We start from the raw sequence: 13,442 nt of genomic DNA on the forward strand, positions 1-13,442 counted from the left end.
CCAGATATGCTACCAGCTACTCCGAGCTGGCCAAGTACTGAAACTTAAGACTTGCTTTGCTATCACGGTTCTCTCCCATTCATGAGCTTCAAACAGCGGCAGGATCAAGGTAAACCATAACTTACTTCCAAAATGACCCTGTCCGCATCCAGAAATTTAAGGCAATGCTAGTTTGCAATTCTGGTTGCAAATTGCATCGAGTTTTTCCATTCACAAACCTCCAAACAGCCCTGCGATGAAATGTTAGTCTCATTACCCCCATTTTATTGATCAAGAAACTCCATCACCGCAAAGCAAGAGAAATGGCCAGTGGTGAGCAAGCAGCAGAACCAATACCTCTTCTACAACTGATTGCCCATGACATCGGGAAGGTATCCCTGGGCAGAAACATCACTTTGGATGACCCCACCACTCTTGAGGTGGTATCTGAGCCCCTCTGAAGTAAATGGGAGCTTTGGCACCAAAGCCAACAAATTCAAAAAGTCATTCCACAAGGCATAGACCCAGGTGACAAAGCCAGTCCTGAAAGCCAAGCTTTGATTTGGGAGAAGCATCTGAGAGGGCAGAGTATAGCCCATGTGACAAGGTTTACAAATCCGTAAATAGAAAACTGAGACAAAGTAGGAACAATATTTTTGCACGAAGGGGGACAATAAGTAAGGAATTTACTATCTGCAACACCCTCCTTTGACTTGCGGAAAAACACTTGCCAAAGCAGCGCCTGCTGCACACACAGTGCCTGCAAGGGAAGAGGCACTCCCAAACTCAAACCCCAGCCCTGACACCCACCTGACACCAGGGAAAACGGCATCTGAGAGCTCCTTTAAAACCTTTCTTTGAAGAGACCAGCTTTGAACAGCACTCAGGTCAAAGGCATTCAAGTAGCCTGGTGCCTCCACAAAGACAGCTTAAGGACTTCCTGAAAGCTGGAAGTTCACAAAACTTTCTTGACTCAGTTTTTGCCATTAAACCAACACTCAGATGACTGACTGATCTTTGCCGCGTTGCTCTGTGATAACGTTCGGTCAATGTTTGCAAAGCAAACGTATCCTGGATGTGTAACTCTGCTAGCAGCAGTGGTTGGCCTCTGCTAGGGAAAGGACAGTACCTCATAATTTACAGGAAATGGAAAATCCACCTTGCTGGTTGTGAAATTCATTCCCAATGCCTGCAACAGTAAATTCGGTCCTTCAAGCACGAGACTTAGTCAACCACTTGACATACCAAATAGGGAAGAATCTCTGAAGTTAAACCACAACTTCCCTATGACTCACCAGCTCATTCAAGAAATAAACCTTTACAGCAGGCAGAGATTACTACAGTATCTTCCTCATTGTGTCACAGATTCACTATGATTTAGAAGATCCCGAAGTGTTTAATTCACCCAGCTTTGTAGTTTTCCTTTTACAAATGCAGGAAGTCTCACGCAGATAAGGATTTCAATTCTCAGAAGCCACCTCTTATTTTGAGTTCCTACTTTAAAGATGAGCCTAATTTTTCAGAAGCTCTAAGCACAAATATCTGATGTCCTAACTGCATCACAGGCACACAGCACTTCCAGAAAAATAATCATATTTGGGCACCTGAAGAATTTGGTATATTAACCTAGACTGTAAAGATAGCACCTCTGTTCTACCAAACAGCTTATATTACCTTTGCTTTAACTACACATACCAAGTATATCCTGGCTTAACAGCCTCACTGACTTTGCAAACATTGACTTAAGAGAAAATCTAAAAGCAGGCTTTGCAATGTCACAGCTGAGGGCTATTTTTTTTAATCCTGAAGTACAGCGAGTTACATATTTCGAGATGAAAAATCACACCTTCAAGTGCAAGATAATGCAAATTGGAAGAAATCATTTAAACTACTTGTACACAGCAAAGGGGAAAGAATTAGCTGAATCAACAGCTCAGTGAAGACATCTGCTCAGCATGCAACATCACAGAGCAAATAAAACATCGGGGAAAATTAAGAAGGGGAAGAGAGAATAATGTGGATAAATTATAACGGCATGGTATAATTTCTCTGACGATGGCAGGCTCGCTCTGCTCATCTCAGAGATTACAGGTCTGCAGTACGAGAGGTCCAAAGGAGGGCAATAAGAATGGTTAGAAACGAGAGATTCACATGAAAAAAAGATTTATTTTATCTGGAAAAAAAATCTTTTAATCCACAAAGATAAATCACAACCAAACGCTTACGTTGACAGAAAGAGAATATTACAGTAAGATAAAGTCCGACAGTCTCAGTGGACACAGAGGGAATGTTACAAATAATTCCTTGTGTTTAGCTGTTTAAAACGAAGGGAAATTCAGTGTGCTTGTAACTCCACTTGGACCACAGCATATACTTAATCCAAGGAATACAGCGCCACAGCACCACCGAGGAAAGTATTTTACACCTCAAAAACCAGCCCCAGAAAAGCAAAAGCTGCACTAACCTCTCCAGCTGCACTAACCTCTCCAGCATGTTAGGAAAAGTTCAGTGTGACTTCAGTTTCTTAAATCTAATAGGTAAGTTACGGATAGCAGAGCCCCGTGCTCGCAGACCACGCTCAGGGCAGGACAGGGCAGGGCAGGGCAGGGCAGCGCAGGGCAGGGGGGGGCCGCCCGCGCCCGGCACCTCCCGCCCCGCTCCCGGGGGCCCGCGGGCCGGGTGGGCGCGGGGCCGGGTGGCGGCGATCAGCCCCGCGCCCGGTCCGTACGGATTAGGTGGCTACTGCTAGGTCGCCCCATTCCGAAATGCATTTCAGAACCGTGCGCGCAAGAAAATTAATGTGATTTTTCATTAATTATTAACTGTTTGGCCGGGCAGAAGGAAGAACGGCAGCTCGCGGCAGTAAAGTAAATAAAGGCGTGCTTTGAAGCGTGCCCTAACCAATATTTTAGGTTGTATGTGCTGAATTCAGGAGGGGGGGTCGGGCTATAAGACGCTGCTGTAAGTCACGAAGTCTTTCCGCGACACCACGAAGGCGCCCGCCGCCCCGCTCCGCGGAGCCGCCGCCCCGGGGGGGGGGAAGGCAGGGTGCCCGCGGCCGCCGAGCGCCCCCCGCAGCCCCGACCCGAGCCCCGAGCCCGGCCCCGCGGGGCTGCTCCGCCGCCGATTTCCCCCTTTTTTTAAAGGGGAGGCAGGGAAGCAGCGCGGCCGCGGCAGGACACGCGGCACCGCGACCCCGTGGGGGGGGGGGGGGGGGGCGCGGCCCGCCCCCAACTTTCGCCCAACTCCGCCGGCCCCGGCCCGGGCTGGGGGGACGCGAACCCGTCCGCCGCCGCCGCCGCCGCCGCCGCCCCGCGGGTGGCAGCGCGACGCCCCCGGCACTCACCGCCAGCCCCAGCAGCAGCAGCGGGAACCGCCCGCGGCGGCGCGCAGCCCCCGCGCCCTGTCCCGGCACAGCCATCGCCGCTGCCCGCCGCCGCCGCAGCCGGACCCGCCGCCGCCGCCGCTGCGGGCTGCTGCCACGTCTGGCCGCGCATGCGCGCTGCGCCCTGCCCGCCTGCCCGCCCCGCGGCATGCCGGGACTTGTAGTCCGGCCCGCGCCGGGAGGCGGCGGGGGGGCGCGGAGCCGGGCGGCGGTCCCTGCGGCGGGGCTCTGCCGGGGCGGCTGCGGCTTTGCCGCGGTGAGGGAAGGGGAGGGCGGCCGCAGGCGACACGCCGGGCTCCGCGCGCGGCGGTGCCCCGCGCCGCTGCCCCCGCCCGCCCTCGCCCCCAGCTCGGCCGCAGCCCGCCGCGCTGACGGGGGCGCCGCGCAGCAAGGGGCCGCGACCGCCGGCGTCCGCAGTTAGAAAGCAGTTCGCGATTTGTTTCAGCAGCGCTGAAAGGAGAAAGAAAAAGTTCCATCCCTTCTTGAATGCCCCGTTTGCCTCCGCTCGAGGACGAGCTGTACGGTTGCTCTTGGTGCCGTGGCCTCGCCCCGCGCCCTGGACAACCCTCCTCGCCCACCGCCTTGTCCTCGGTGCCCTTGTCCTTCTGTGCCGCCCTTCCAGAGCTTCTGCCGGTCTTAGATCTGGGGCAAGAGGCAGATAAGGGAAGGGAGATTAAGGGAAGGGGGGAGAGAGTTAGGCAGAAGAAATGCTTAGAAACAAGGACCTGTTCTCCTCCTAAGCTGTTCTCACTGGTTATCGTTAAAATCCTGAGGCAGAGCCCGGCATGTCCTCACGCGAGGGCGGCAATGCCAGAGAGCAAACAAACACAGCGCGCCCGACCAGGATCTCTTTGTGCCACGTTCACTGTAATCGCGCTATTCAAACGAGCGCTGCATCCACACGAGCAAACGAGCCTGCGCCCCAAGTTAGGCACAGTCAGGGCGCCGGCTCTCCCGCGCGAGGACATCGGAGACATCCCGCTAGTAATCCCCGTGTCAGAGCAGGTCGGTCGCGTTATAATTGGCTTCTTGCAAACAGAAGGATTCTTCACCTACAGCCCAGCGGCCGCGTGAAATTCTTCCCGGGCTCAGGAACATCAAAGGAAATCAAAGGCGTCTTTCGGAGTCTGATCCTTACAGCCGACTGTCGCCTGAGCATTAGACTAAGAGGTTGCCTTCAAGGGAGCAATTTGTAGACCCATACAGCTGACTGATCACTTCAAGCGGTGATCATGAAAACTGAATACCATTGACATTAACAAGTCCCCTGGTGGGGATTAATTTGGCAAAGCAGAAACACACGTAGAGGAAGTTATTACTATTAACATTTACACTTTTGTGGCATCTTTTCTGGCAGAAAAAGTGCGCACTTTCCTGTCACAGCTGGATGACCTTTAGCAGATCATTTCACAATTCTGCGCCTCACTTCCCATTTGCAGAAGGCCACAGTTAGCCTGCCTTAAAATGGGGTTAGTAATACTTAGCTTCCCTGTAAAATGGCAGTGAATCTACACAACTGCAACAGCCCTGGAGACATCAGAAGGAGTTTAGGATGGGGAAAGAAGCACAGCTGGAGAGAGACTTAAGGCAGGAAAGAAAAAGGCAGGAATCTTTTCACTCAACAACAGAAAGACCCAAAACAAATCATCCTTTTCCCCCAGTATCTGCACCCCTATGGTATACACTACTGATATCTATCCACACTCCCATGTTTGTGCCCGCAGTCCTAAAGACTGTACTGGCACTGCTGGAAGGGTCCACTGTGCTGGTCACTGCCATCACTGGTGCCAGCTTTCCAGTCTACAATAATCAGCCTAGACTAGAAATCTAATCTAATCTAGACTAGAAATAGGTTTAGGGTCCCCAGTTGAGCCCATTTCAAATAAACTATCAGGAACAGATAATCTCTTCCAGATGCTGTTCACATCAGATCCCTAGCCTAGGGCTGAAAGGCTTCTTCATGCAACTACCCTGACTCATCCTTACCTCTAGTCTCAGCTGGATATCCAAGCCCTGAAAGACTGTTTGAATCCTCCTGTGACTCTTTTGTGTGGAAAACTGTTACATCTTCTGACGCTTCGTATCACAGTCATCGGCATTAGACAATACAAAAGTAACCTCAATGTGGCAGATTTTCTGCGCTGTGTCATTGCCATACAGGATGTGCTGCCATTGTGGCAGGGCAGGATAAAATGCTGGGACATAGTTGTTTTGTGATAGGAGTACATTTTTATCATAATGGTAAGAGGAAATGTTCTCAGGAAGAAAGAGAGAAAGGAAGAAAGAGAAAAGAAGGGTAAGTTTTTCAAACTGTGTTTCAGAAAGATTATACAAAAAATCCAGTTTCTGAAACTGCCATTCTTATATACAGAACAATATAAAAAGGGTATCCATGTGATAACTACAGCTTCTTTCTTTCAGTTCAGCCAATAATTTGTATTGACATGACAAGCATTGCCAAAATTTAAAAGACAAGATCACTGAGCATCTGTCTCAGGTCAAAATAATATATCAAGTATCAGCTGTGGACAGGGCTTTACACAGTGGCAACTACTTCATCAATCCAGTCGTGCATTGCTAATGAACTCATTACAGTGGTATCTGAGTGTGCCTCCATTATCTAAGTTTTACTTAGTATCTACTTGACATTATTATCATATGCTGCTTGCATAATACAAATATACAAATATTTAATATTTGTATATGGCATCTCAAAACACTGGGAAAGCATTCATTAATTCACTGCTGTGAGGCAAGAGAGAATTACTGCCCCTGGATTATAGATCAGAAAACAGTAGTAGAGAGATTATATAATTTGCCCAAGGCTATAAAGCCAGACAGTTTCAGATCAGGATCATTTCCAACGTCTGTGTTGGGACTGCTAATCCCTACTTGTCTATCTAAATTCAAACATCTATTTTACCAAGAATAAAATACAAAACTGGACGGACAGTAAGTATGTCTGTAAGGAATTACACCCTCCACATTTCCTGTGTGTTGCTGCTTTATTTGAAAAGCTTTTTTCTTTGTTCCCTTTTTAACCTGAACAAGTCTCTAATGGCCTCTCAGCAAAAGGTAAAATGAGTCACCTTTACTGCAGAAATGACAGCAGAGCATCTGGGAAAAGATGCAAACACTCTGCAAGTCAAACTGAACCCAAGGGCAATATGGTCAATGCTGGGATCCCCAAACTGCATAGCATTTGCCCAAAATGAAAGCACGATTCCCTCACTGTCTTAAATTCATAGAGTTCTCCTTCCTTCGAGCACTCTTTCTTCTTTAGTTCAGCTCCAGCCAACTGATTTTGATCTGTGGGCTTAGCTCTTGTGAACTGAGCTTTGTGACATCTGTGTCATGGCACTGATTACATGAGCTGGAAATAGACATGAGCTGGTTGCCATCAACAGATTGATGGTATCATAGCCCTTGGCTCCTCATGACCTTTCCAACAGCTCTTCTGTACATGACGAAAAGGAAAAGAGACAGGACCAGCCCCTGTAGGCCTTCACATGGGAGTAGTCTTCGAGAAGAGGCACAGTTGTACATTGCTTTTCTCCAACTGAGGTCTGTCAGAGAGAGGAGCCTGAAGTCAGCTTTCCAATCCCACAGACTCCTCAGCACCTGACAGCGGGGGCTGCAGATAGAGCATATCCATGCATATGAGCTAACAAACTCCACGGAGGATCGGTAGCACACCAAAATAAGAGATACAAAGGTGCAGCTGTTATGTATAGGATTGTTTCTTTGGTCAAACATTCCAGTGTTACCCTTTTGCAGAAATCCTTTTTACAATATTTTGTTAACAACCAAAGTATATCATGAGTCTTAGGGGTTGTTATCTGTTATACAGTTATGCATCTGTGCTTTTCGCCTGATTCGCTCACTGCAGTCAGTGGGAATGGCAAGAAGGCAAATCAAGATGGAGTTTAGGCCGAACGCTTTTGGTCGCAATACTCTGTAATATTCTGTAAGGTTATATGGCTGTACATGGCCATATAACTCAGTACTTCAATTTTCTGCATTTTACCCCTCTAGATTCCTGAGGTCTTGAAGGACGGTGAACTTTTTGTACAGACCTTGCACAGCACAAAGAAGAAATACACACATGCTGTGTACTTTCATGGGAGTCTTACTTTTGTACTTTATTGTTGTTGTTTTCTTCAGTCTAGAATCCAAGTACTTTTGGACCACAGGTAGACAGATGCTCTTTATATATATGAGGGAAAAAACAGTAGGTACTGCAGGAGTCAGTTAAAAGTTGAGTACTGATATTTTCCAAATATTTCCTCCTAGAAACTTTCCATTACAGTTTTTATTGCTTTCTTTAAGACTGAGGTCTGCATGCCCCTTTACATTTAAGTGGCCCTACTGTTAAAAACACTGTAGTTTCTTTCATTGAATATCCAAAGCTGGGTATAATGTGTTCCTGAGTAACTTAAAAACCTTCTATAGTATGGGCACCTTGCTGGCAGGTAGTGGATAATTTATGTCTTTCAGTTACCTGCTGAGAGAGTGGTTTAAACAAGATTAAAACAACTATTGGAGTCTGGCTGTTGTGCAGTGACTGCAGCACTACTGCATGCTTCCAGTGTGTTGCAGTCAAGACAGTTTTCTAGTGATTTGCAGAATCTTTATAAATATTTGCAGGCTGTTTTACCTGTAATGCATCATCACAAAAGGGCTGAACAACAGGCAAATTAAGAAGGCTGAGATTCAAATCTGAATCCACGTACAGCTCAACCACAGCTTTCCTGCATGAGGATTTACACATCATATGATCTAGCGGGGGGCCAACATCTCCACCTGTAAAACAGAAATAGGTACATTAGTGGGGTTTGGATAACACCCCTTGGATTGTGGTGCAGCCTATATGCCCTAGTAACAGGGGCCCAGCTGGTTATTTTAGAACAATGTAGGTTTCTATTCTGCTGGCAAAATGTTTGTCTTAAATATAGAAGTTCACATATCAAGATCAGTTCTGCCATGCTGTTCAGAGGTACCCCATGCTAACAGCCAGCAACAGAGAAGTAGATGGGCCTCCTCTTGTGAATAGAAAGATTATGCCTCTGATCTGGGTACACAAAATATTCATGCATATGAAGGACTAAATATAAAGATAGGTATACAAATATATTACCAAAATATTGGTTGGTGTAAAACAGTATTTGCCCTGCTGGCCTCGGTCTTCAATGGAGCTATATCCATCTACAGTATCTGAGCATCTTTCTCCATATTATACCCAAAAATGTGGTTTTAGTCAACCATCAGCATATATTTGCTGCAGATAATGTCCTGCTAGAATATTTTTCATATACCTCTCCTGTGAGAATATATCCACTGTATACGATATATACATATTCAGTACTTTTCCCTCTCTGTATGTAGATAGATAATTTTATATCTGCTTCTTTTTTTATACATGAGTATACACACATGCACACATACACATGGCATATATTAAATTAAGTAGATATTTTGTGGAGGTTTCTATGATTATATGTAATCACAGTAATTACTGAATCTATATGTTTGATATTTTTCTCCATTTTTTCGGTTTTCCTGGAATTATTTTGTATGATTAAAGGACTGTCTGTCTGAGCTCAAAATCAGCAGCCACAATTAAGCATATGACTAAGCAGTCACTAGGTACTGCATGCCATAATGCAAACTTCAATGAGAGGGATTTTCTTCCTGAAAGACCTTCTCTTTGCAAGGGCCACTACTCTTAGCCATGTGAAAAGATGTACTTCATGGCAAAGCTGGTATTAAAAAAAAACTTATGATCAAATCCCTTGGCTTTCTGCAGTTCTGTAGTAACAGTAATTTAGCAGTTCAGTAAGGAATTTACTAGGTCCTTAGAATTTTCTCTCTCTAAACCCCTTTCCCTCTTGCATATTGTAATAACCCATCCTTCAGTAAGGAAACACCACAAAGAATGCCGCACAGGAAAAGAGATTGTGGAAGAAACAGACAAACAAGAGAGAATAAGGTCTCGCTCCAAAAGAGTTTGAAGGTAATGGATTGACTTCAGCAGGCTTTGGCTCGAGTCCTGGCTGTCAGGGAGAAAAATCAGTAACAGAAGAAGGAAAACGGCGAAAACAGCAAGAAAACAAAGGAGGCAGAAGGAAAAAATACAGAAGACAAAAGGAAGACATCAGAAAGGGTAAAGGATGGAGTGCCAAGTGAAGAGAGGCAGAGGAGTGCAGTAGTGGACACCACTAAAGCATCAACAGAAGAGAGTGAGAAAGAAACTACTGTGAAATATCTATCGAAGAGGTTGTGCGGGGAGAGAGGACCAGTCGCATACACAGATGCAAAGGAAACAGATTTGCTCCTGGTTTTTAAGCCAGTTGTTTATGCAGCACAACCTCAACACCACCAGTGACAGAGGCTGCAACTACGTTTACCTTTTGATAAGCTTTATGGCATCCCCCAAGACCCAGTTCCTCTGTTCATCCGGGCCAGCACTTCTTTAGGGAATGTCACAGCTCCCAGCTGGTGTATACATTTAAGTTTCCCCTACAGGGAGGAGGTAGGTATGCATCTGGATTTCACCTTGATATGGAGCTTGGCTCATGTGGAGATCAATGGGAATGGAGGGAGCTCAGCACCACAGGTAAACTGCAGTCTTGCCTCTTTAAGCCTATCTACGCAGCAATATTTTAATGTGGGTCTTATAAGCACAAGATTGTCTTGTGGGTCAAGAACAGAAACAGGAGTTAGGAGACCAAATTTCTGTTTTATAGCTCTGTCACAAGGCTCTTGCAATCATTAGTAAGTCAATAAAGTATTATTTTTCTCAGTTTCTCCTCTTGAAATATGCATAAGCTTGATGATAGGGGGTTCCTCAGCTGCCATTTGTAAAACACTGAGATTTACAAACAGCCTCAACTGTGAAACTCTCTGGCGGGGTCTATGGTGAGATTGGACCTTCCTACTATGGAGGATCATGGTAGGATTTGCCTGTTCTTTCAGATCATCTTTTAAAAATACGATTTATTTATTAAGATACTTAGCAATAGCTCTCCATAGCTCCAGATACCGTAACATAATAATAAAAATAAATCCCTGCAGCATTGTAACAACATTCAGTGGGAACTCTGCCAGCCAGGTGAATCTTTTCTCTCTCTCCATTATCACTGGTGTCCTAACTGCCTGCCCTCTCGAAAAGCCTTATCAGACAGATGGTTGCAGAGGCTGAAAAAATGTTTCTCTCCTCCTGGGGTTCAGCTTGAGTCTCTGGAATTGCAGTGTGGCTCTGGGACAACCAAAGAACACGGTTCCCTGGATCTAGAAAAGCGATATGGATCTCCAGACAGTGCCTCACTTCCCCTCACCTCTCTGTGGCCTTAGGAAAACGCTGAGCAGAAGAGCCAGCCAGAGACTCCAGCTGGACATAGCCAAAGCCAGGATCTTTGCACATGCAGATAATGATCTGGATTTTGGACTGTAACACCTTTGCTCCATCCTCATTTGCTGCCTACTCCAGTTCTCTCATTCCTACACAATATTTTCACTTCTGCTTCACTTATATCCTCTTATTCTCTTTTCTCCTGGACTTCCCCTTGCCATCATTCCCTGTAATAGCCATTTCTCAATTACTTCTCTTTCCACTTAGCTGACATCTTACATAAGATATCCCCCTCACCCCTCCAAATAAATATTTAAATGAATAAGGCCTTTGCTGTCCTCACCTTGTTCCCCTTCTGTATGTGGTGTAAGCATTGTCCCATCTCTTGCTACTCAGACCGTCAAGTCTTTGCGCCAGAGACTGTTACGGTGCTTCTCAGGGGCCGACTTATGGGAGCTGGCCTTTACTCACAAATAAAATAAACATCATAAATAATTATGATTCGGAGTTCCTTCAGCAATGATTTTCTCATTGCTCTTGATCTTGGCTCTTGTATATTCTGGCTCCATCAGCTATACATGAATAAAAATAGGCAGAAGCGTCTTTAGAAGCACAGAACTTTCTATTAGTTTGTACAGTTACCATGTTGTAAGTGGAATCAGTAACCACACCAGCTACTAAAAGGTACCCAATACAACCTAATTATTTTAGGTATGCTTCTCTTCACTAAAATAAACTGCGTGAGCAGCAATTTTCTATTCTGGGCACCTGCTGCAAGTTTACTTATTCTGGGAAACTTCTTGCAAAATTATTCAACCATCTCTTGCAAAATTATTCAACCATCTCTAAGCATTAGGCCTAGTGTCTGAGGAGCCTCAAAAAATCCTGACTACCTTCTCTTTGAAAAGCTCCAGTTCCTTTCTCCTTGGGAGCAGGCATCCAGCCTTCATCACAGAGTCATGTCCTTTCCAGAACCTGTGCAGATTTGTCCAATTTGCCCAAATTAAATTCAGATTAAGACAACAAACCAAAGCTGTAGTTTGCACATACGTAGCGGCAAGTGCCTGGATTCTCAGGGCTAAAACCTCTGACAGCTCCTGCAGCACAGCCTCGCAGCTGCACAGGACGGCTGAGCAGCCCCCTCCTCCTCAGCCCCTGTGTGTAAGCACGGCCACGCTCCTGCCACTCACACAGAGCCAGGCAGCAAGCTCCCACCTGCTTGCGGATGTTGCTCCCGCTAGCCTTGGCCGTGCTGAGACTTGGCAGAGCTGAGACTGCAGAAGCCGTTCGGAGCTCCCTGCAACCGCGTTCGCAGACAGTCTGAAGGAGAAGGCAGCCTGGTCAGCATGGGAAGGAAACAGAAGCAAGGGAGGAGGGAAGGAAAAGGATTGGTTAGGTTTGGCTTTCCTTCTTGTGCAAACTGCTTAAAAGAAACTTTTCCCACATTATGCCTAACCGTTCATTTATCCTTTTCTGGGTATCCAGCTCGGTATCGCTGATCAGATTTGCAGAAATGCTGAGCACTTTTAAGAGAAACTGAATTCAATAGGAGCAGTGCAGTGAGTATTTGCACTCTATACAGCTGACTATACTGAAATACGAGATTTTAGGCAGGCAGACTGCACACTCAGAATAGGGAACACAAACCTGTATTCTCTCGTTTCAGTTCCCTGTCTCTGAAGTGGAACAACATTCTTTTTTGCCCTACTATGTATTGGAAAGAGAAATTTATCAATGGGCATAAAGCACTCAGGCTCTTTAGTGAAGAGCAACATAGGAAACATCACATGATAGAGAATATAACTTCCATCCAAGCAATCTTTGAGTAACAGACAGTAAGGAGGCGAGGGGCATACATTGAACATGGAGGCTAAATCAAAATACAGATACTGAGTACCACCTATCCTGTGCACTGAATGAGGAAGGAGATTGTGGAAAAATGCAGTTTGATTAAATATTAAAGGCTCTATCCTAATGCTTGTTTATCTAAGAAAACAGTTTTGGAGGAAGCAAGCAGAGGCAAGACAAGGAGGTGTTCAGGGACATTCTGGCAAGCCTAGGTAAAAATGGATTAGGGACCTATAAAATGGGGAAGTTAGTATGATGCTCTTTGTTAGTAAGGTGCTTTGAGAGCTGCCGGTGAAAGAGGCGACAAGACTTAATGCATTCTTCTTTTCACAGGATCTGCAAGGTCTTAGAGAGTGACTCCAGAATACCTCATACGATGACTCTGAAGACAATTGCAGTAAGTGGGAAGTTACTTTATTTCAGGGGTTTTGGAGCAAAATCCGTGAGCCATCAAACCCAGTTTCATTTTACGAAGCGTTTTGATGTCATGAGCTGTAGACCCCAGAGACAAAACCACGGATTGAGGTTATTAGGGTGACATAAGCCAGGATCTGTGTTTGGTTTATTTTTTAAACAAGTTGTTTCTTGGCAGCAACCCAGAAAAAAAAACAATATATATAAAAATAAGAGGAAGGATAGCATGGTAATAAAACAGCCACTGAAACTAGATCTGTGCAGACAGTGGAGTCTGTGAAATATAAGATCAGGACAGCACTGAGACACTAATAAGGCATTGTCCAGCTGAACTAGTGAAAAGCAATAGAATGAGGTTTAGCTGAGGCTGACAGGGTCACCGCAAGCTCATTTCCCCACATGCACCACAGAAGGAACATAGCCAAAATGGTGACTTTTTTCCCTTCTGTCAGTTATAAAGCAGAA

At 45.8% G+C, this 13,442-nt stretch overlaps 1 protein-coding gene across 3 annotated transcripts in view; it reads right to left on the bottom strand.

The window, feature by feature from the left end:
- The window catches only part of PDIA5 (protein disulfide isomerase family A member 5), a 101,091-nt gene extending 97,599 nt beyond the window's left edge, over positions 1 to 3,492 (bottom strand). For all 3 annotated transcript variants that reach the window (XR_010389939.1, XM_064514701.1, XM_064514700.1), the window contains exon 1: positions 3,326 to 3,492. Coding sequence is in view for 2 of the 3 variants with exons in the window: in XM_064514701.1 (XP_064370771.1) it covers positions 3,326 to 3,400 (75 nt within the window). In the remaining variant the exon portion in view is untranslated. The remainder of the gene's footprint in view (positions 1 to 3,325) is intronic.
- Positions 3,493 to 13,442: the final 9,950 nt, after the last annotated feature.

The sequence above is a fragment of the Dromaius novaehollandiae genome, chromosome 7 (assembly GCF_036370855.1).
Source record: "Dromaius novaehollandiae isolate bDroNov1 chromosome 7, bDroNov1.hap1, whole genome shotgun sequence".
Classification (NCBI taxonomy): domain Eukaryota; kingdom Metazoa; phylum Chordata; class Aves; order Casuariiformes; family Dromaiidae; genus Dromaius; species Dromaius novaehollandiae.